Source organism: Lepidochelys kempii, chromosome 1 (assembly GCF_965140285.1).
Source record: "Lepidochelys kempii isolate rLepKem1 chromosome 1, rLepKem1.hap1, whole genome shotgun sequence".
NCBI lineage: Eukaryota > Metazoa > Chordata > Testudines > Cheloniidae > Lepidochelys > Lepidochelys kempii.
The window spans coordinates 316,087,042-316,111,395 of NC_136380.1; the positions used below are offsets into that span (position 1 = coordinate 316,087,042).

A 24,354-nucleotide genomic window follows, 5' to 3' on the forward strand; every position below is an offset into this window, starting at 1 on the left:
AAACTCAGCCCCCAAGGGATGTGGGAGGAGGGAAAGTAGCTATAAACCCACCTTTGTTCCATGCTGAACCTGAGCTTGAGGGGCTGGAGAAGAGGCCACAACACTGCCTGGAATCTGTGCAGGTACTGCTTTCTGTGCCCCTGCACGCTTCTTATGCCAGGCTTGTGAGGGGGTTCTTGGAGAGTAGCCATATGGCTGACTTCTGCAGTGTTTGCACGATCAGAATTCTCTGTCGGCTGTCTATGGGGTTTTTAAGGGGCCATTTGGGTGGTTCTGGCCCTCTGGTCTCTCCATATCCCAAACTGCAACTTTCAAACCATTTTGATCATACTTATGATTTGGTCTCACTGAATAATGGTTGTACATAAAGGAGTAGGAAACAAGAGATGAGAATAGAACTCCAGGCCATCCTGGCTCTCTTTGGCTAAGGGACATTTTGGAGGGAAAGTAGCAGGAGCAGGAAGAGTTTCTTAAAACATTACCAAGTTTTCTGGGCTGGTTTGGAGCCATGCTGGGCTTCATGACACAACTAAACTAGTTTCACACAGATTGTACAACTTGTCGTGCCTTAGGCGCATACGTAGCAAAAACATGGAAACCATTTTGCAACCTTCACTACAGAAGTTGCTGCAGCTCCTATTCTAGTTCTGTGTTTTCTTTTAAGGGAGCTAGCACAGGGATTATAAAAGGCTGCTTCTTTGAGTGACACAGATTTCTCTATGAAAATATGAGAATTCATTATCTTAGTGTTTTAAATTAATTTGAATTCATATTTGCATGGGAAATTTAAGACAAAGCTATTAAACCCCATGCTCAGATAAACCTGACTCATATATTACCATATAAGAACTTTGTATTATCTTTCACAGCCTGTTCTTAATAGATTAAGATGGAGAATATTCAGAAATTTCTATTCTTTTTGATACTTCCCTGCCTTCCCTGAATACAACTGGTACCTTTCTCAGTTCTCCCTTTGCCCCCTATTTCTTCTCCATGCTGTCCCCATCCCCATAAAAGAAAGTTCCTGCACAGCAGGACTTCAATAGGATCCCGGACTTCACCTTTTCAAAGGGTGAATTTACAAGGAAAGCAAGTCATCCCTTTGGCTTTGTGTACAGTCCTCCTAGTTGCTCACTCTAAGGAGCCTACGAAGCATGGCTTGCTGCATGCAGATTGCTTGTGAGGCTGCCAGACGGAAGCCAGGAACTCAGCCCTCAGCTGAAAGAGATAAAAACAACAGTATTGTGTAGCTATTTAAAAAACAAAAAGCAAAAAAAACCCCCCAAACAATAGGCTTGTAAATGGTGCCTTGTACAAACAAGGCTTTTCTGCAGGAAAAGAATAGCTCCTTTAAATGAGACTGAGACATCTGTATTGTTCATTCATCTCTGGGACAGCTAGTTGCTATTAATAGTTTCATATAAGAAAGTATTTCTATAAATAACATCTGAAATCTACGCCCATAACACCCTTTGTCCTTGATATGCCTCCACTGGGACCATTAACAAGAGGACAAAACAACTATGGATAAAAAAGACCATGACTATATTCAGTGATTCAGTTCCTGGGGTGACTTCAGGGGAAAAGGATAAACAATAAATATCTCTCTGTCTTTTCTCCAAAATACTAGACTACCAGGCAAACAGACACAGCTTGACAGATAGATGATTGTCTTTACTGTTGTAACCATATTGGAAAGGGTATATCCAATTCTCCTAAAATAGCTAATTAATTGGGAAACTGTCTCTTTCCTCTCTCGATATGGGAATTTTTCACAACAGATGGTCTGCTGCATGGTACAAGCCTTTACATGTGTTCTTGAGTCTTTCTAAAATGGTATCCAAGACCTAGCAAACCCTCCCGAATGGATAATACCAGTAGTTGATGTTTATCTGTGGTTAGAGGAGGCCCTGACAGCCTTTAGGCCGAAAGCGGCCAGAGTCACTTCCAGCAGCCTTTGTGTTTGGGGCAGCATGGCCTAGTGGCCAGAGTCAATCACGATGGCCTTTGCACTCAGGGCAGCATGGCGTAGCAGCCAGAGTCGATTACAGCAGCCCTTGCGTGCAGCATGCAAATATCAGTTTTCTTTACAGCAACATTGTATGTAATCTCTGCATGTGGTTATTAATTAAATTATTTTTCTTCAGTAAGGATTAGGGCCCCATTATGTTAAGTTTCAGAGTAGCAGCCGTGTTAGTCTGTATCCGCAAAAAAGAAAAGGAGGACTTGTGGCACCTTAGAGACTAACAAATTTATCTGAGCATAAGCTTTCGTGAGCTACAGCTCACTTCATCGGATGCAGTGAGCTGTAGTTTACGAAAACTTATGCTCAAATAAATTTGTTAGTCTCTAAGGTGCCACAAGTCCTCCTTTTCTTATTGTGTTAAGTGATGTATAAATATATAGGAAAACACAGCCCATGTTCCAAAGAGCTTAGGGAACTACTAGTACTAGTCCAAGTTTTAGCTCCTTCATTTTCACAATGACCACTATATCTCTGTGATAAATATTTTACCTTAGCCTTTTACCTTACCTTTACTTTTTATCTTATTTAGAAGTCCATCCCTATTCAGAAAAACTCTACTTAAATATCTGCTTAACTCAAAACACATAGAAACATAGAATCACAGGACTGGAAGGGACCTTAAGAGATCATCTAGTCTAGTCCCTTGCACTCAAGGCAGGACTAAGTACTATCTATGCCATGCCTGACAGGTGTTTCATAGAATCATAGAATATCAGGGTTGGAAGGGACCTAACGAGATCATCTAGTCCAACCCCCTGCTCAAAGCAGGACCAATTCCCAATTAAATCATCCCAGCCAGGGCTTTGTCAAGCCTGACCTTAAAAATATCTAAGGAAGGAGATTCCACCACCTCCCTAGGTAGCGCATTCCAGTGCTTCACCATCCTCCTGGTAAAAAAGTTTTTCCTAATATCCAACCTAAACCTCCCCCACTGCAACTTGAGACCATTACTCCTTGTTCTGTCATCTGCTACCACTGAGAACAGTCTAGATCCATCCTCTTTGGAACTCCCTTTCAGGTAGTTGAAAGCAGCTATCAAATCCCTCCTCATTCTTCTCTTCTGCAGACTAAACAATCCCAGTTGCCTCAGCCTTTCCTCATAAGTCATGTGTTCCAGTCCCCTAATCATTTTTGTTGCCCTCTGCTGGACTCTTTCCAATTTTTCCACATCCTTTTTGTAGTGTGGGGCCCAAAACTGGTCACAGTACTCCAGATGAGGCCTCACCAATGTCGTATAGAGAGGAACGATCAAGTCCTTCGATTTGCTGGCAATGCCCCTACATATACAGCCCAAAATACCGTTAGCCTTCTTGGCAAGAAGGGCACACTGTTGACTCATATCCAGCTTCTTGTCCACTGTAACCCCAAGGTCCTTTTCTGCAGAATTGCTGCCTAGCCATTCAGTCCCTAGTCTGTAGCGGTGCATAGGATTCTTCCATCCTAAGTGCAGGATGGAAGTTTATCTAACCTACTCTTAAAAGTCTCCAATGATAGAGATTCCACAACCTCCCTAGGCAATTTATTTCAGTGCTTAATCACTCTGACATATAGGATTTTTTTCCTAATGTCCAACCTAAACTACACTTGCTGCAATTTAAATTCATTGCTTCTTCTCCTATCCTCAGAGGTTAATGAGAACAATTTTTATCCCTCCCCTCTTATGTACTTTTCATGTCCCCTCTCAATCTTCTCTTCTCCAGATTAAACAAACCCAATTTTTTCGATCGTCTCTCATAGGTCATATTTTCTAAACCTTTGATCATTTTTGTTGCTCATCTCTGGACTTTCTCCAATTTGTCCACATCTTTCCTGAAGTGGACACAGTACTCCAGTTGAGGCCTAATCAGCATGGAGTGGCGCGGAATTATTATTCCTTGTGTCTTGTTTACAACACTCCTGTTAATACAGCCCAGAATGATGTTTGCTTTTTTTGCAACAGTGTTACACTGTTGACTCATATTTAGCTTTTGATCCACTATGACTCCCATACCTCTTTCTGCAATACTCCTTCCTAGGCAGTCATTTCCCATTTTGTATGTGTGCAACTGATTGTTCCTTCCTTAGTAGACTACTTTGCATTTGTCCTTATTGAATTTCCATCCTATTTACCTCAAACCATTTCAGATCATTTTGAATTTTAATCCTCTCCTCCAAAGCACTTGCAACTCCTCGCAGCTTGGTATCATCCACAAACTTTATAAGTGTACTCTCTGTTCCATTGTCTAAATCAGTGTTTCCCAAACTTGGGATGCTATTTCTTCAGGAAAAGCCCCTGGCGCGCCAGGCCAGTTTGTTTACCTGCCGCATCCGCAGGTTTGGCCGATCGCGGCTCCCGCTGGCCACGATTCACTGCTCCAGGCCAATGGGAGCTGCTGGAAGTGGCGTGGGCTGCAGGATGTACTGGCCACCACTTCTTGCAGCCCCCATTGGCCAGGCACAGCGAACTTCAGCCAGATGGGAGCTGCGAATGGCTGAACCTGTGGACGCGACAGGTAAACAAACTGGCCTAGCCTGCCAGGGGCTTTCCCTGAACAAGCGGCGTCCCAAGTTTGGGAAACACTGATCTAAATCATTGATGACGATATTGAACAGAACCGGACCCAGAACTGATCCCTGTGGTAACTCACTCAATATGGCCTTCCAGTTTGACTGTGAACCACGGATTACTCTCTGGGTTATGCACCCACCTTATAGTAGCTCCATCTAGGTTGTATTTCTCTAGTTTGTTTATGAGACGGTCATGCGAGGCAGTATTAAATGTCTTACTAAAGTCAAGATATACCACATCTACCACTTCCCCCCTATCCATTAGGCTTGTTATGCTGTTGAAGAAAGCTATTAGGTTGGTTTGACACAATTTGTTCTTGACAAATCCATGATGACTGTTACTTATCACCTTATCTTCTAGTTGTTTGCAAATTGATTGCTTAATTATTTGCTCCATTATCTTTCTGTGTACTGAAGTTAAGATGACTGGTCTGTAATTCCCCTGGCTGTCCTTATCTCCTTGTTTATAGATGGGCATTATATTTGCCCTTTTCCAGTCCTCTGGAACCTCTCCCATCTTCCATGACTTTTTGAAGATAATCGCTAATGGCTCAGATATCTCATTAGACAACTCTTTGAGTATTCTAGGATGCATTTCATCAGACCCTGGTGACTTGAAGACCTCTAATTTGTTTAAGTAATTTTAACTTGTTCTTTTGCTATTTTAGCTTCTGATCCTAGCTCATTTTCACTGCCATTCACTATGTTAGACATCCAATCATTACTTACATTTTTGGTGAAAACTGAAACAAAAAGGTAATTTAACACTTCTGCCATTTCCATATTTTCTGTTATCCCCCTCCACCCCCATTGAGTAATGGGACCACCCTGTTCTTGGTCTTCCTCTTGCTTCTAATGTAGTTATAGAATGTTTTCTTGTTATCCTTTATGTCTCTAGCTAGTTTAATCCTGTTTTGTGTCGTGGCCTTTCTAATTGCATCCTTAAATACTTGTGTTATTTGTTTATATTCATTCTTTGTAATTTGGCCTAGTGTCCACTTTTGTAAGACTCTTTTTTGATTTTTTGACATGCCCATGTTCTATTGATTTCACTTGCACAGACGGCGGCAGCTTTGAAAAAGGGCACAACAATACTATGCTGAAGAACACTTTATCCAGTTGAGATAATAAGTCAGTCAAGCTATATTTATCCAAGTGGTATTTAATTAAAACACTAGTGATAATTCCCAGCTCTTGTGAAATGTGGTATTTAATTACTATAAGTAGTCAGGATTTTGGATACATGATCGTGACAGGATACTAGCAGCATCCTGATCCCTGACATTGCTGCAGCCTCAAGAAGGCTACAGGTCCAGCTGGAAACAGTTAACCTTTTGCTTGGGGGATTTTGAGCACCTGGGTTCTAATCACTGGGCCAATGATGTAATTGGGAGGATATAAGTGGAAGGAACAGGAAGCAGGAGAGAGTTCAGAAGAGAGTTTGGAGGGTAAGCCTGGGCTGAAGAGTGAAGGCTGTGGGGAAGTCTTCCCAGGATGTAAGCCTGCATTATACTGCTACTATGTAAGAAAAGAATAAATATGCATCTCAGTGAAGGAGTGGGCATTTGTGACTGAGGCAGTTAAGTACACCAGGTAGTGGCAGAGACACTCTGTGACAGTGATTCATCTGAAAGACAGCACCTCCACCAGCACTGGGCCTCTAAAAAGTTTACTGGGATATTTGGATTTAGTATCGATTTAGGCCCTGAGCCTACAAACCTATATGCTTAACTTTAAGCTTGTGAGTAGTCCATGGAATACCCCTAGTTTTCACTTTAGGTTGGATTGCCTAAAGGAAAATGACTGATAGTAAGTAGTTATTGTAACAGTAGATTAAGTTGTCCAATCAAACTGTGCCATGTGAATAAGCTAGGGGTGTCAGGCATCTGGTTTTTCACAGTTGAAAAGGGACCCTGGTGGCTCCGGTCGGTGCTCCCACCCAGGCCGTTAAAAGTCTGGTCAGTGGCACAGGGTAGGCCCGGGATTAAGGCAGGCTCCCTACGTGCCCTGGCTCCACGCTGCCCCTGGAAGCGGTCGCCAGGTCCCTGTGTCCCCTAGGCGCTGGGGTGGCCAGGGACTGGGAGGCTCCACGCGCTGCCCCAGCACCTGCTATGCAGCTCCCATTGGCCAGAAACTGCACCCAATAAGAGCTGTGGGGGCGGCACCTATGGGCGCGAAGGCAGTGTGCGCTGCATCGTGGCCATGCCGCCACTTAGAGGCTGCAGGGACGTGGGAGCTGCTGCCTCAGAGCTGCAGTAAGCACCGCCGGGACCCCACACTCCTCCTGCACCCAACCCCTGCCCCAGCCTGGAGCCCCCTCCCGCACCCCAAGAAAATTTACATATTCAGCACTGCACTGTGGGAAATGAATAGTTCCATTCTAAATATGTATCACAGTGGTGTTTATCCTGAATGATTCAAGCACTTACCATAGATGTTCTTCTGTGATCCTCCTAATAATCAGCATCCTGACACCTGAATAATTGAGAATATCTGAACTGTCCATTTTGTGTCTCTTCAAACACTGGGTTTCCTGGAGACTAAGGTAATATTTTAAAAATGCACAGTCTAGTGAATGATATCAGTTCCTTGTGGTCTACTTCTATGCCTGCTGAAACTGTCCAATTGAGTTCTGGGGAAGTGGATGGGGGGCAAAAGGCCCCTCCCACCAGACTGTGGGGAGGAGCCACTGAGCCCAGGACTCACTGCTGAAACTGACAGGCATACATATTGAGGGATCATAAAGACATGATTCTTATATTCAGCAAAATGTTTATGGAAAATGCTGTGGGTATCATAAGTTCCTAGGGTCAGCTTTAAGGATTTCCTGCAAGCTATACAGGGTTGTCTTTGATTGTTTCAATAAACTGTAAAGAGATATTTCCAAAAGTGAGGATACAGGACTACTACTCTGATTCCTGTAAAGTTTTTGATTACTATTTGCAGTCAAGAAAATTAAAATCTTTATAATAACAGGACAAAGCTTGCATGGTCTCTACATCTTTCACTGATACACTAAACTGAAATGCAATTGTTTTGTAAATAAGAATTCAAAATCTGAGCTAAAATGAAGAAAATGTAAGAACTTTTTACAAATCTATATAGTTTGGCAAAAAAACTTATTAATTCTGGGGCAGAATTCTTGGTTTATTGAAAAGTTCTGGATTACCCCAGAAGTGGGATGATTACAAAAGGTCTTAAGATCAATATATCTATCTATATGAGTGGATATATGTATGTAGATGGAATCAATGATAAGTGAGATGGTATAAATGTTTTATTGGCATGATTTTGGGATGGTTCCATCAGCCATGAGTGTTGAAGCCACATGTAACTTGTGCTGATGAAAGCTATATACCACACCATTTTCTATACGTTTATGCTGCCGATGTTTTTTTTTAAAGGTATGTTAGGAATATTTGAGAGTTTTTAAAATGAATTTTTGGGATTATTTTTAACATATTGCTTTGACAAACCAGGTTCCTTAGTTACCATATGTCTAAATGTCTGTGGTCCAGAGGGAGAAATAAAAACCTTAAAAATTACCCACAATAGCTTTTCTGTGTATAAAAATGTCAGTTTAAAAGTCTGATATCTCGAGTCCTTCTAGGACTCACAGTGTGTTCTGGATGCTGTTGGGAAACTCCCTTTCCTGATGGCATAATGATCCTGTTTCTGTCCCAGAGCAGAACATTTCAGGAACTCTGGGCCTTCCCATTACAGTTGCAATTGTGAGGGATGTAAAAGAAATTATTAGGTGAAATTCTCCAGCTGGTGTTGTGCAGCAGGTCATTCTAGATGTTCCCTCCTGACCTTAAAATCTAGTAGTTTGTGGGAAGACCCAGATGCACAAATAGCCAAAGTGTATATGTAACTAGGAAATTCCATGGAGCAGAGAATGGTGCATAACAGCCTAGAAAAGAGAACCTGTGTGATGAGCTCCCATCTAAGCAAAGAGGAGGTTGGATTTGCTTACCTGAACAGCAGGTGGCACCTGAGTGCCTATTTTAAATCGATTGTCTTATGACTGGCTCACATAGCAATGGCACATGAAACTCTCTTCACAAATGTCAAACCCAGCTTAAATATGTGCCCACTATGGTATTTCTAACTCTCACAATTTTATTGAAAGTCTTGCAATATTTTAAGTTTTACTTAAAGCCCCAGCTATTGGAGTCATGTGAATCTCAGCTTTCATTAAAAAAAAATAGAAGTAAAGTTTCTAGCTTTTGTGGTTTCAGAGAAAAGCTTGAAAACATGACCTGAGTGAACCCTGAAGATTAAAAAAAAACAGAGGGCAAATAAGAAGAACCCCACATTTAACAACTACAACTCATGATTTTAAAAATAATCTTATGAAATGTCAGGGCCTGACACATGATTTTTGGATGTTTGGGGTTGCTAATACTTCCTCTCCCTCTTTTCTCCCAAGCCCTTTCCCTCTCCATTTACTTCCTATTAGTTGCCAATAAAGTACTTGAAAGAGACAAAAATAAATGAGCTGTCAAGATACCCAAAATAATCAGTGTACCTGTCTGGAAGTTTCAATTACTGGGCAGCATTTGCCATGTATGGTAAGAGTTAGTAAGGCAGGTGGAGAAAATGAAAAATTAAGATACCTTTGTCAGTGTCTCATGAATTCAGTGCTGTGGTCATGTGTAAAGACTGTGGATAAATAATAGGATTCCTGACTAGAGATTATTTGCAGGCAGCCACAAATATGATTTACCACAGAATGCTTTGGATCCACAAGCTACCATGTTCTGTCCTGTCATTTTACGAAGCATTGCCGCTAAAATACAAAGTGATCTAATAAGTTGAAATGCTGAGCGCACTGACACATGTTCTTAGAAGATGTAATATGTTTGTAAAGTGGTTAAAAGTCATATAGTTTGAGGAGAAGACAATCTGGCTGAAGTTTGGACTGTATGCCTGACTTGTGAAAGTAGTGTGCCTCAGCAATGAGTTATAAGAGACACTTTGATTTTCCCATCTTATATCCTCGATTGCGTGTACATACTTTTCCAATAATTAAACCAGGATACAGTATCCTGTGTCCCTGTCAGTTCATTCCTCTCCCAACAGGGAAATAACCCACTCTTGGACTACAGATTTTCATATATGCTTGGGAGCTGCAACAACGGAACATTTGAAAACGATTTCAAAATTATTTGTGCACATTTTAACTGAGAACATCATTTTACACTGCTAAATGTAAAGTTTGTTATGGAAGTACTAGGTCATATGTTAGTTTTTTCTGACTGTTGGAGGGAATTTGGTACTGGAACATCTGAAATACTGATTTGTTCTTGTACGTATATATGAAGGGCTAGATTTACAAGGGCAGGTTAGGCATTTCAACTGGTGTAACTGAATTGAAATTAATGGAGCAACACAGTATAGAATCAATCCATCAGTTTTTACTCTCTGGAACATAAGTATAACATCATAAACTCCAGTCATAATTTTCAAACCTGAGTTCCAGAAGTTTAGCACCTAAATCAGTGGCCTGATTTTTCAGAAATCAATGAAGGGTCTATGAAGTGACCTGAAGTCAATAGAAGCTGGCATTTCAGCACCTTTGAATTACAAGCCAATTATTTAGGTACCTAAATGGGTATGTCTACACTACAATTAGACACCTGTGGCTGGTCTGCGCCAGCTGCCTCGGGCTCACAGGGTCTTGGGCTAAGGGGCTGTTTAATTGCAGTGTAGACGTTGGAGCTTGGGCTGGAGCCTGGGCTCTAGGACCTTACAGGGTGTAATTAAACATCCCCTTAACCCAAGCCTCACAAACCCAAGTCAGCTGGCATGGACTATCCATGGATTTTTAATTGCAATGTAGACAAACCCAATATGGATTCAAGTGCCAACCATAAGCTTGAAAATGTTTGTGATCACATCATACCTTTAATGTGCATAATAAATAAAACAGTGAACTTGATCTGAAGACATCAGTAGTTTTTGTGCATGTAAAATAGGTATGGTTCCTCTAAACCTGAGTTTAAAGTATAAAGGAGACTGTATATTTGCCTAGGTCCTGCCAAGCATGCTCACTATGGGGCTAATACTGCATCCCTCCGCTAAACAGTATACTCCAATAGACCAGTTAAGCTCAATGTACCACAAATCAGGAATATAAATACCAAAGGAAAGAGACTGATATTAGCTGAGCATATCTTTTGTTATATTTAACTGACTGTTAATGACAATTCTGAGATCATGTACAAGCAAAACTTCTTTGTGGAATTCCCAAACAGTCATGTTGTAAAAAGGCAATAATTATTCAGTAAAGGAGACAATTCCATTGTTGTGTGAATGTAATATTCACTGCTGGCCTTTGGACAGAGTCTGCCTAAACAGTCAGTTGATGCTGCCCTAGGCAGGGAGCCAGCTGGATGTGGAGGCTGAGTCCAGAAGAGGCTAAAATTGATGATGAAAGCAAGTTGGAGGAATTACTTAGTTGGGGAATTACAGTGTGCTCATGCCTACATTACAGCACAATAGCAAAGTTGTAGTGGCAAGAAGATGTAGCAAGGCTGTGTTACTAACATCCCAGCTAATTACATAAAATAAAGGAAAAGACGAGGGTAAGGAAAAAGAGAGACATTGATTTTAACTAGTAGGAATTTCCCATATAGGGGGAAGACTGAGAATGAGAGGGACAATCTGAGCCTGAGGCCTTCTCTGGAATAAAACTGGAAAATACATGACACATTTAAAACTAAAAGAAACATGACTGGGGAATCCCATTCTTTTTTGTAAAAAGAAAAGGAGTACTTGTGGCACCTTAGAGACTAACCAATTTATTTGAGCATAAGCTTTCGTGAGCTACAGCTCACTTCATCGGATGCATACTGTGGAAAGTATAGAAGATCTTTTTATACACACAAAGCATGAAAAAATACCTCCCCCCACCCCACTCTCCTTCTGGTAATAGCTTATCTAAAGTGATCACTCTCCTTACAATGTGTATGATAATCAAGGTGGGCCATTTCCAGCACAAATCCAGGGTTTAACAAGAGCATCTGGGGGGGGGGCGGGTAGGAAAAAACAAGGGGAAATAGGTTACCTTGCATAATGACTTAGCCACTCCCAGTCTCTATTCAAGCCTAAGTTAATTGTATCCAATTTGCAAATGAATTCCAATTCAACAGTTTCTCGCTGGAGTCTGGATTTGAAGTTTTTTTGTTGTAATATCGCAACTTTCATGTGCCACAAGTACTCCTTTTCTTTTTGTGAATACAGACTAACACGGCTATTACTCTGAAACCATTTTTTTTGTTTGTTTAAACTTTTTAGCAGTTCCTAGTTCTCCCACAACTTCCCATTGTGTGAAATGGCTTTCTGGGAAGCATAACTTTCTATCTGTAACTGATCAAAAATGCTATTTCTGGTAGAATGGTTTTGTCTTAATTTCTTCTCTTTACTTTTATGTCTCCCATTCTCCTCTGTTTTTCTTCTAATCCATTTTGTTGCCTTCCTCTAATTAGCCTGGTCATCTGTCTTTGCTCACTTCCTTCCTACTTTCTCAGACTTGTTCCCCTCCTTTTCCTCTCAGTCCACCATGCTGGAGCTGTGTTTGTGTTGAGGTAAAAAAAGTAGGATTTTTGAACTTGCTCATTGACTTCAGTGGGAGCAGACTTAGGCCAACACAGAGTGTCTTTGGCACTCTTACCAAAACGGTGTGCACCTGATGTGGTACCACCAGTAGAAGGGGAAGTTCTGAGTCTAATTCTAGTGCTTCCTGCTATCTTGGGACCTGGTCCAAAATCCAATGAGAGTCTTTTTACTGACTCCAGAGGGTCTTGGATCAAGCCTTTGCAGCTTGTGGTGTCAAACTATTTCATTGCTATGAGGTACATCAGAGGTAGATTCCATGTCTTCAGCCACATGAACAGTTACTCAGACTGCCGTCTCCTAATGCTAGCCCTAACAGTATGCATTACATTCCTATACCCAAACCCACTTCATTTTTTTAATGAATGTTTTGATTGCTTTCTAATAATTGCTTCTGGCACATTCTGTAAAATAGTAGGGAACAGAAAAGCTCAGAACATTGGGAATGAGGATTTGGGTCTCAGTCTCCTCCAGTTTTACATTAGTGTAACTCCAGTGACTTCAACTGAGTTACTCTTGATTTACAGTAATGTAAATCAGTGAGATGAGAAGCCTATTTACCTCAAGGTTAAACTATCCATTCCTCAAAGTGGATCCTCCATATACTTTTGAAGCACTGTGGAGAAGCTTGTACTGCTGTTCACTCTATTTAATCAATACATAATTCCAGTACAACAGCAACCAGAGCCATGGCAACAAATTGACATATGATAATAAGCTGAGGTCATTAATAGACCTAATCTATGGGATAAGGGCACCCCAACATTAGTAGGGTGAGGAAATACAAATAAGGGAAGGGGAGGAAACCCCTACTAAATATACATTAGGCACAGTGGTGCCAGCATAATGTATTATAAAAGTTGTATCCCAGCCTGTGTGCTTGGGGAGAGTGGAGCCCTTGGGGGTGTCAGTGCCAGGACGACAGGCACTGGTGATGAGGAAGACAGTGACTAACATTTCAACAGCCAGATACTCTCTCCAGCCCTTGCAGAACAAACTGAAATGTTAGTCAAATGACACCCCCAAGGGCTCCATCTCTCTCTCCCCAAGCACACAGGCTGGGATACAACTTTTATAATACGTTATGCTGCCACCACTGTGCCTAATGTATATTTAGTAGGGGTTTCCTCCCCTTCCCTTATTTGTATTTCCTCACCCTACTAATACCTCCCTGTTGTCCAGAACTCTACCTTCCAAAATGGAGGTTGACCTTTGGTCTCTGCAACCACTCATTACATCCTTACATAACAGCTGCATATGCTGTACCTATTACCTGGATAGAAACCTCAGTTTCTAGTGATCCAAACTTCAATCACTCTCAGCGCTCTTTCTGTTTAATATTTTTAGAAATACTCAACACTACTAAAGAGAATTGATTATTCCTTCCTTTCTTTTTAATTCAGATGACCCTGAATTGACTCCAGCAACGTTTTTACAATAAGGGAGACCCGTTGTAACTCTGAAATGCATTGCAGAGAAAACAATGTTATTTTAAATAAAGGATTATTTCAACCTTTATAGATGCATAAGCCCAGTCCCCTTTGAATGCATCAAGAGAAAATGGTAGGGTGATGCATAAGATCAACACAAACTGGTGTTAATTTCTTTCTAATGTGTGGTCATATTCTGTGTGGGTGGGCCAGGATAAAGCCCCTGTCTGTGTTGCTACACAGGCGATCAATTCATTCTTAGATTTATAAGCACGTGCTTTTGCTCTCTGTCAGCCACCAAGGACTATCAGTAACAGCAGAATGTGTAGTGTGACCTTGGAAGAAATTTCAGGGAAATGGGGCTGGGTTTTTTGTTTGTTTGTTTACAAGCAGCTGAAGAAAGACCTTCAAATACTGGCACAAAACAGTTGGAAAAAATGCCATCAGATTATGGTATACATTGAAATGGTACCTTTCATTCCACAGCCTTCCACAAAGCATGGGCCACAGTCCCAACCCATGCGCTTTGGTAATGACATGAGTGGTCCTGTTGATATCAATGGGTGCTTATGTGAGTAAGAGCATGAGTTGGAGCTCTACAATCTAGTCACTTTACATATAAATACATACCTCTATTTCTATATATATGCTTAAATGCTCATGTGAGCACTACAGAGGATTTGAAGAGCAGTGTAATCAAGTCCAGCAGCAGGAGCCATTTACATAGGCAATTACTTTGGTTGTCTGTAAATTCTCCAAAAATTCATTCTGCACTTAAAGAGTGAGTGCTGTAATTTTAGGGAATATACTCTGTATTTTTCATGCAAAAGAGGGAAAATCCCTGACTTAACATCAAAATTCAACCTTAAATATTGAGTTGTTATGGTGCCTCCATAATAATAATGCTTAGCTACTTTTAATGCATATAGGAATAGCTTAAATATCAAGCCCTATCTCTGTATATTGTTGCCCCTTCTTATAACTGCACTGTCGTGTTCTGACACCACTATCAACCTTCTGCTGATTAGTAATAGATGCATGGTTCTTTGTAGGTCAGCTTCTAAGTGAAGGAGAAAACAGTGATGCAGATACTCTAAGTGTGACTTTCTATGATTACTTATTATTTATATTATAAATAATGTGGGGTCCCTAAGGTATCTGTTCTGGGTCTGGTTCTGTTCAATACCTTCATCAGTTATTTAGATTATCGCATAGAGAGTACGCTCATAAAGTCTGTGGATGATACCAAGCTGGGAGGCATTGCAAGTGCTTTGGAGGAGAGGATTAAAATTCAAAATGATCTGGACAAACTGGAGAAATGGTCTGAAGTAAATAAAATGAAATTCAGTAAGGACAAATACAAAATACTCCACCTAGGAAGGAACAATCAGTTGTACACATACAAAATGGGAAATGACTGCCTAGAAAGGAGTATTGCGGAAAGGGATCTGGGAGTCATAGTGGATCACCAGTTAAATATGAGCCAACAGTGTAACACTGTTGCAAAAAAAGCAAACATCATTCTGGGAGGTATTAGCAGGAGTGTTATAAGTAAGACACTGATTAGGCCTCAACTGGAGTATTGTGTCCAGTTCTGGGCGCCACATACCAGGAAAGATGTGGACAAATTGGAGAAGGTCCAGAGAAGAGCAATAAAAATGATTAAAGGTCTAGAAAACATGACCTATGTGAGACGATTGAAAAAATTAGGTTTGTTTAATTTGGAGAAGAGAAGACCGAGAGGGGACATGATAACAATTTTCAAATAAAAAATGGTTATTACAAGCAGGAGAGAAAAAAAAATTCTTAACCTCTGAGGATAGGACAAGGAGCAATGGGCTTAAATTGTAGCAAGGGCAGTTTAGGTTGGATATTAGGAAAAAACTTCCTAACTGTGAGTGTGGTTAAGCACTGGAATAAATAGGCTAGGGAGGTTGTGGAATCTCTGGAGATTTTTAAGAGCAGGTTAGACAAACACCTGTCAGGGATGGTCTAGATAATACGTAGTCCTGCCTTGAATGCAAGGGACTGGACTAGATGATCTCTCAAGGTCTCATCTAATCCTATGATTCTATGATTATCATAACACATAAAAGTCTCAGTCATGAACTAGGACCCCATTATAGTAGGTACTGTACAAACGCAGAACAAAAAAGTCCCTGTCCCAAAGAGCTTGCAATCTAAAACAAGACACAACAAATGGATACAGACTGCCTGGGGAGTAGAAGCAATCAGACAATATTGATCAACACTGGCAGCCTGTGGTCTCAGCACACCACCAGCCTAGGTGTTATCAAGATTTTTGTAGGCCTCATAGTAAATGAGAGTTTTGAAGGTGGATAATGAGATAGCTTTGTGGATAGTTAAACTTTTCCCACACAGGAGGGGAACTATGGGAGAAAGCACAAAGGTTCTAGTTTGAAAATGTATTTACACATAAAACCCAGTCGTAAAGCAAGATGGTCAAACAGCATTCATGGCAATCCCTTCTTTCAGGACTCTAAGCCCAACACTAAGGCTCCATTCATAGGAATTAACTCTACCTTAAGAATTGAGATCAAGGCACTCAGCAAATTCTTCTGCTGCTCACACAGCTCCCTATGCCCAGAAAACAATAAAAACAGCACAAGCATTCCTTCCAAGACTAAAAACTTGCTCAGATTCTAAGAAAAGAAAAAACAAACTAGAGGACAATATGTAATAGCACCACATAGTGACACCTGGTATAGTATCATTATTAATAACATTTGATCATTTGTACTGTGGTGGCTTCAACCAGGATCAAGGTCCCTACTCTGCTAGGTGCTTAACACCTAGTGAGAGACTAGCCTTGTATTATTTCAGAAATGAACACATAACCTGTTGGCCTAAAAATGACACAACAGTTTTTCTAAGAACTTTCTTAATGAAATGAACCATTAAAACCAGTGTCTGAAATCCATGCTGCCCTTTATATGTGCTCTAGCATATTATCTACCACTGCATGAGAAATGTGAGCATATTCGGGCAACTGTGAACAAAAATTGCAGGTTGTGGAAGATAAATTCTTTGTCCTAAACAGCTTTCAAGCAATAATTCACGGTTATGGAAAGGTCTTTCCTAAGGTCATTCTACCTCTATTTCATAATCCCAGAACGCAGCAAGGAAGTGAATCTGGACATGACCTCTTTCAACTCCTGTTCATTACAGTAGATGATACAAACAACACAGGCCTTTCATTGGAAAGCATGGGAACAAGCTGAAAGCATGGCAAAATCTATCTGACAAGAGAAAGCTATTGAAATGGAAACACTTACACCCCTACAGTGAACAATCAGGTTTATTATCTTGTGCTTTCTTCTTAGTCATCTTTAATTTGGAATCAGTAGCTGCACCTTTTTGAAACAAGAACCTGGATTCAGGTAAAGGACATTGTAATTAATGTGTTTCGCCTCTCTTAATACATTATAACAAACTTGACAAGGGCCATGTGACACCCTTACTCCACTTCAGTAGCACCTTACTTCCTACGTAGTCCCATTGACTTCAATGGAGTAATATACTCTTACTCACTGAATTGCAAAAGAATCTGGCCCTTAGGCTGTGTAAAAGCCAAATGCTCTCTTTAAGTTTACATACATTCAGGAAGGTATAGCGGCTGCCCAGAAAGTTTGCAATCTAAAGAAGGCAAATAGCAAATAAAGGTAGAGGAAAGGGATACAGCACACAATTAAAATGATCTCAGTTATGGCAAGCGCTGTGGTGATGACAGCTGTTAATTCTGTGTCTCTTTGGTAGGCCATTGTATTTCATGCAAACCAGGGCCTTAGAGTTCAGAATCTTTGAACAATGTCAGCTTAATGCACTAGTTTGACTGTTTGGACTAAGATCAATGAGAGTCCATCTTTCACCATAAATCACTGAGCTAACAGGGTGAAAGTGGCAGAAGAACAGAATGAAGACAGGAAGCAGATAGCATTATTATTTGCTGCGTTCCTATATGGAATGGTGAAACAAATGTAAAAGTACTTTTAGTTAAATGTAGTCATTTTTGGCTCTCTATAGGTCATAAGAGCACATTTCATATATCAAATCAATTGACTATAAGTTACAACTCCACATATGGTACAAGACTCACCCTGATCTTTAGTTGCTTCTGTCAGCATAAAACCTGACACAAGTTCCTAGAACCTGAAAGCCTGACAGGGCAGAACTTGTATTGACACAAGGCAGCCATCACTTACGGGTGTCATGGAAAGGTGGTGGGCACATGTCAAGATATAGGCATATGTGCTGGAGGTGTGCTGATTCAGCACCTCCTATGGACCCCTCAGAGGAACATAAAGCTGCTCCCATATCCTGAGGGAAAGCCCTGAGGAGTCGCTTTCCAGTGATGGAAAGTTTGTGTGTACTCCTTTGGGGGAGTACTTCCTGGGGGCAGAAGTCCTTGCTGGCAAAAGAAGATTTATTTTACACCTCTTGCACCAGTTGCAGAGATTATGGCTCATAAAATTCAGCGCTTTCCGAAACATGCCCTCAAGGAAAGGTTCCTCTTTTTGTTTTCATATTAAGAAAAAGAACACTGGACCCCAAGCCTAACAAAACATATAACACATAGGGTATGTCTACACTACGAAATTAGGTCGAATTTATAGAAGTCGGTTTTTTTGAAATCGGTTTTATATATTCGAGTGTGTGTGTCCCCACAGAAAATGCTCTAAGTGCATTAAGTGCATTATCTCGGCGGAGCGCTTCCACAGTACCGAGGCAAGCGTCGACTTCCGGAGCGTTGCACTGTGGGTAGCTATCCCACAGTTCCCGCAGTCTCCGCTGCCCATTGGAATTCTGGGTTGATATCCCAATGCCTGATGGGGCTAAAACATTGTCGCGGGTGGTTCTGGGTACATATCGTCAGGACCCCGTTCCCACCCTCCCTCCCCCCGTGAAAGCAAGGGCAGACAATCATTTCGCACCTTTTTTCCTGAGTTACCTGTGCAGATGCCATACTACGGCAAGCATGGAGCCCGCTCAGGTAACCGTCACCCTATGTCTCCTGGGTGCTGGCAGACGCGGTACGGCTTTGCTGCACAGTAGCAGCAACCCATTGCCTTCTGGCAGCAGACGGTGCAATACGACTGGTAGTCGTCCTCGTCGTGTCCGAGGTGCTCCTGGCCACGTCGGCTGGGAGCGCCTGGGCAGACACGGGCGCAGGGACTAAATTTGGAGTGACTTGACCAGGTCATTCTCTTTAGTTCTGCAGTCCTATTGAACCGTCTTATGGTGAGCGGGCAGGCGATACGGACTGCTAGCAGTCGTACTGTACCATCTTCTGCCAGGCAGGCAAGAGATGAGGATTGCTAGCAGTCGTATTGTACCATCTTATGCCAGGCAGACAAGAGATGAAGATGGCTAGCAGTCGTACTGTACCATCTTCTGCCAAGCAGCCATGTGATGTGGATGGCATGCAGTCCTTCTGACCGTCTGCTGACAGCCAAAGATGTAAAGGATAGATGGAGTGGGTCAGAACAAGAAATAGACCAGATTTGTTTTGTACTCATTTTCCTCCTCCCCTGTCTAGATCACACTGCAGTCAGTCACAGAGAAGGCGCAGCGAGGTTAATCTAGCCATGTATCAATCAGAGGCCAGGCTAACCTCCTTGTTCCAATAACAACGATAACTTTGGTGCACCATTTCTTATTGGAACCCTCCGTGCAGTCCTGCCTGAAATACTCCTTGATGTACAGGCACACCCTTTGTTGATTTTAGCTCCCTGAAGCCAACCCTGTAAGCCGTGTCGTCAGTCGCCCCTCCCTCCATCAGAGCAACGGCAGACAATCGTTCCGCGCCTTTTTTCTGTGCGGACGCCATACCAAGGCAAGCATGGAGGCCGCTGAGCTCATTTTGGCAATTAGGAGCACATCAACCACCACACGCATTATCCAGCAGTATATGCAGCACCAGAACATGGCAACGCGATACCGGGCGAGGAGGCGACGTCAGCGCGGTCCCGTGAGTGATCAGGACATGGACACAGATTTCTCTGAAAGCATGGGCCCTGCCAATGCATGCATCATGGTGCTAATAGGGCAGGTTCATGCTGTGGAATGCCGATTCTGGGCTCGGGAAACAAGCACAGACTGGTGGGACCACATAGTGTTGCAGGTCTGGGACGATTCCCAGTGGCTGCGAAACTTTCGCATGCGTAAGGGCACTTTCATGGAACTTTGTGACTTGCTTTCCCCTGCCCTGAAGCGCATGAATACCAGGATGAGAGCAGCCCTCACAGTTGAGAAGCGAGTGGCGATAGCCCTGTGGAAGCTTGCAACGCCAGACAGCTACCGGTCAGTTGGGAATCAATTTGGAGTGGGCAAATCTACTGTGGGGGCTGCTGTGATGCAAGTAGCTCACGCAATCAAAGATCTGCTGATATCAAGGGTAGTGACCCTGGGAAATGTGCAGGTCATAGTGGATGGCTTTGCTGCAATGGGATTCCCTAACTGTGGTGGGGCTATAGACGGAACCCATATCCCTATCTTGGCACCAGAGCACCAAGCCGCCGAGTACATAAACCGCAAGGGGTACTTTTCAATAGTGCTGCAAGCTCTGGTGGATCACAAGGGACGTTTCACCAACATCAACGTGGGATGGCCGGGAAAGGTGCATGACGCTCGCATCTTCAGGAACTCTGGTCTGTTTCAAAAGCTGCAGGAAGGGACTTTATTCCCAGACCAGAAAATAACTGTTGGGGATGTTGAAATGCCTATATGTATCCTTGGGGACCCAGCCTACCCCTTAATGCCATGGCTCATGAAGCCGTACACAGGCAGCCTGGACAGTGGTCAGGAGCTGTTCAACTACAGGCTGAGCAAGTGCAGAATGGTGGTAGAATGTGCATTTGGACGTTTAAAGGCGCGCTGGCGCAGTTTACTGACTCGCTTAGACCTCAGCGAAACCAATATTCCCACTGTTATTACTGCTTGCTGTGTGCTCCACAATATCTGTGAGAGTAAGGGGGAGACGTTTATGGCGGGGTGGGAGGCTGAGGCAAATCGCCTAGCTGCTGGTTACGCGCAGCCAGTCACCAGGGCGGTTAGAAGAGCACAGGAGGGCGCGGTATGCATCAGAGAAGCTTTGAAAACCAGTTTCATGACTGGCCAGGCTACGCTGTGAAAGTTCTGTTTGTTTCTCCTTGATGAAACCCCCCGCCCCTTGGTTCACTCTACTTCCCTGTAAGCTGACCACCCTCCCCTCCTCCCTTTAATCACCGCTTGCAGAGGCAATAAAGTCATTGCTGCTTCACAGTTATGCATTCGTTATTCATTCATCACACAAATAGGGAGATGACTACCAAGGTATCCCAGGAGGGGTGGTGGAGGAGGGAAGGAAAATGCCACACAGCACTTTAAGCACAGCACTTTAAAAGTTTACAACTTTAAAATGTATTGAATGACAGCCTTCTTTTTTTTGGGCAATCCTCTGTGGTGGAGTGGCTGGTTGGCCGGAGGCCCCCCCACCGCGTTCTTGGGCGTCTGGGTGTGGAGGCTATGGAACTTGGGGAGGAGGGCGGTTGGTTACAGAGGGGCAGCAGTGGCAGTCTGTGCTCCAGCTGCCTTTGCTGCAGCTCAACCATACACTGGAGCATTCTAGTTTGGTCCTGCAGCAGCCTCAGCATTGAATCCTGCCTCCTCTCATCACGCTGCCGCCACATTTGAGCTTCAGCCCTGTCTTCAGCCCGCCACTTACTCTCTTCAGCCCTCCACCTCTCCTCCCGGTCATTTTGTGCTTTCCTGCACTCTGACATTATTTGCCTCCACGCATTTGTCTGTGCTCTGTCAGTGTGGGAGGACAGCATGAGCTCGGAGAACATTTCATCGCGAGTGCGTTTTTTTTTCTTTCTAAGCTTCACTAGGCTCTGGGAAGGAGAAGATCCTGTGATCATTGAAACACATGCAGCTGGTGGAGAAAAAAAAAGGGACAGCGGTATTTAAAAAGACACATTTTATAAAACAGTCGCTACACTCTTTCAGGGTAAACCTTGCTGTTAACATTACATACATAGCACATGTGCTTTCGTTACAAGGTCGCATTTTGCCTCCTCCCACCGCGTGACTACCCCCTCAACCTTCCCCCCTCCCTGTGGCTAACAGCGGCGAACATTTCTGTTCAGGCACAGGCAAACAGCCCAGCAGGAATGGGCTATACTGAGTGTCCCTGAAGAAAAGCACTCTATTTCAACCAGGTGACCATGAATTATATCTCACTCTCCTGAGGATAACACAGAGAGATAAAGAACGGATTTTGGTTGAATGCCAGCAAACATACACTGCAATGCTTTGTTCTACAGTGATTCCCGAGTATGTGTTACTGGCCTGGAGTGATAAAGTGTCCTACCATGAAGGACGAAATAAGGCTGCCCTCCCCAGAAACCTTTTGCAAAGGCTTTAGGACTACATCTAGGAGAACCGCAAATGCCAGGGCAAAGTAATCCTTTCACATGCTTGCTTTTAAACCATGTATAGCATTTTAAAAGGTACACTCACCAGAGGTCCCTTCTCCGCCTGCTGGGTCCAGGAGGCAGCCTTGGGTGGGTTCGGGGGGTACTGGCTCCAGGTCTAGGGTGAGAAACAGTTCCTGGCTGTCGGGAAAACCGGTTTCTCCGCTTGCTTGCTGTGAGCTATCTACAACCTCCTCCTCATCATCATCTTCTTCGTCCCCAAAACCTGCTTCCGTATTGCCTCCATCTCCATTGAAGGAGTCAAACAACACGGCTGGGGTAGTGGTGGCTGAACCCCCTAAAATGGCATGCAGCTCATCATAGAAGCGGCATGTTTGGGGCTCTGACCCAGAGCGGCTGTTCGCCTCTCTGGTTTTCTGGTAGGCTTGCCTCAGCTCCTTCAGTTTCACGCGGCACTGCTTCGGGTCCCTGTTATGGCCTCTGTCCTTCATGCCCTGGGAGATTTTCACAAAGGTTTTGGCATTTCGAAAACTGGAACGGAGTTCTGATAGCACGGATTCCTCTCCCCAAACAGCGATCAGCTCCCGTACCTCCCGTTCAGTCCATGCTGGAGCTCTTTTGCGATTCTGGGACTCCATCATGGTCACCTGTGCTGATGAGCTCTGCATGGTCACCTGCAGCTTGCCACGCTGGCCAAACAGGAAATGAGATTCAAAAGTTTGCGGTTCTTTTCCTGTCTACCTGGCCAGTGCATCTGAGTTGAGAGTGCTGTCCAGAGCGGTCAGAATGGAGCACTCTGGGATAGCTCCCGGAGGCCAATACCATCGAATTGTGTCCACAGTACCCCAAATTCGAGCTGGGAACGTCGATTTAAGCGCTAATCCACTTGTCAAGGGTGGAGTAAGGAAATCGATTTTAAGAGCCCTTTAAGTCGAAATAAAGGGCTTCACTGTGTGGACGGGTGCAGGTTTAAATCGATTTAACGTTGCTAAATTCGACCTAAAGTCCTAGTGTAGACCAGGGCTTAGTTATCTTTCTATTTATTATAATAGCAGCAAATGTGAACTTGTACTTTAATGATCATTAGACTGTATTCATCCTTCTTTAATGTTGTGACAGAAGGTCTTCCACTGCAGACAAAGCATCGGGTACTTTGCTGGCTACAGAGCACTTGATGAAGAAGAGAACCTGGACATGACCTCTTTCAACTCCTGTTCATTAGAACAGATGATACGAATAGCACAGGCCTTTCACTGGAAGACACGGGAATAAGCTGAAAGGATGGCAAAACCTAGGGAGGAGGTCCCTTGTCCTTTGGAACAACAACTTACTGTTTTTCTTGGACCTGGTAAGTAAAATTTGGTGGCAGCAGCATAGAGGAGACTTCTAAAAGCACAAAGGCCAGGTAGTTGAAAGTCAGTGGGAGTTAGCTGCCAAACTTCCACTTGTGCCTTTCACCTTCTGTGTTGTCCTGACCATGAGGCCTACACAACAGAGGAGTGGACCTGTAATGTTCTCTTCCAAAGACATTTCTTCACTTTTCTCCCAGGCTTTCTTTGCTAATTTTGCGGACAGTAGACTGCTCAGAGGGAACACACACATTTCCTTTTCTCCCTGATCTGTTCTTTCTTTACCTGGCTCCTTTTCTTTTGTTTAAAATTTGGCTGCTTTTCTACAATAGGGCATGTGGTTGATTCGAGAAGAAAATCCAGAATGGGAGAGACCTCTGTAGAAGAAGCCTATCCTAAATTTTGCTAACTACAGGATGGTGCTATAGTACCTATGTATCTCTCATCTGTCCTAGAGGGTGATTAGTCAGCATTAGCTCTGGAGTATTGAGGAGCAGGAGATACTCAGGCCATTTTCTTTAGCCCGAGCAAACAATTTTTCCATTCTGTACATATTTCATGTATCTATACTTTAGATGATATATTATAATCTAATTGTTCTATTTGTTATTTGTTATTTCACTTGCATTCTCTAATCACATTCTATAAGTAAAAAAATGACATAAGCCCTGTTTCTTGCACACTTAGAGTCTGGATATTGTAGTATTATTAACCAACTCCACTGCCCATCATACCAGGTGGTATGAAAAAAATCCTGCAGGTTTATTGCATTATTCATATTTAACTACAAATTGTACTGTTAAAGGCAAATCTGGAGGTGAATTTTAGGGGTTTATGTTTCTTAAAAACAAATGTTGTTTTAATATTTAAAGAGTGTGTCTTTCTAACCCTTTTTCAGTAATCGTTCTAATGGCTAAAATATTTGTTCTACTTCTCATTAAACATTT

General features: G+C 42.8%; 1 protein-coding gene across 1 annotated transcript in view; it reads right to left on the reverse strand.

Annotated features, from left to right (window-relative positions):
- LOC144930521 (uncharacterized) overlaps positions 1-22,726 on the reverse strand; it is a 114,616-nt gene extending 91,890 nt beyond the window's left edge. Inside the window, exons 1-2 of the mRNA XM_078852612.1 lie at positions 22,144-22,726; positions 21,236-21,556 (exon numbers count right to left, since the gene is read on the reverse strand). Coding sequence (XP_078708738.1) covers positions 21,236-21,556; positions 22,144-22,726 — 904 coding nt within the window. The remainder of the gene's footprint in view (positions 1-21,235; positions 21,557-22,143) is intronic.
- Between the last annotated feature and the right edge of the window lie 1,628 nt (positions 22,727-24,354).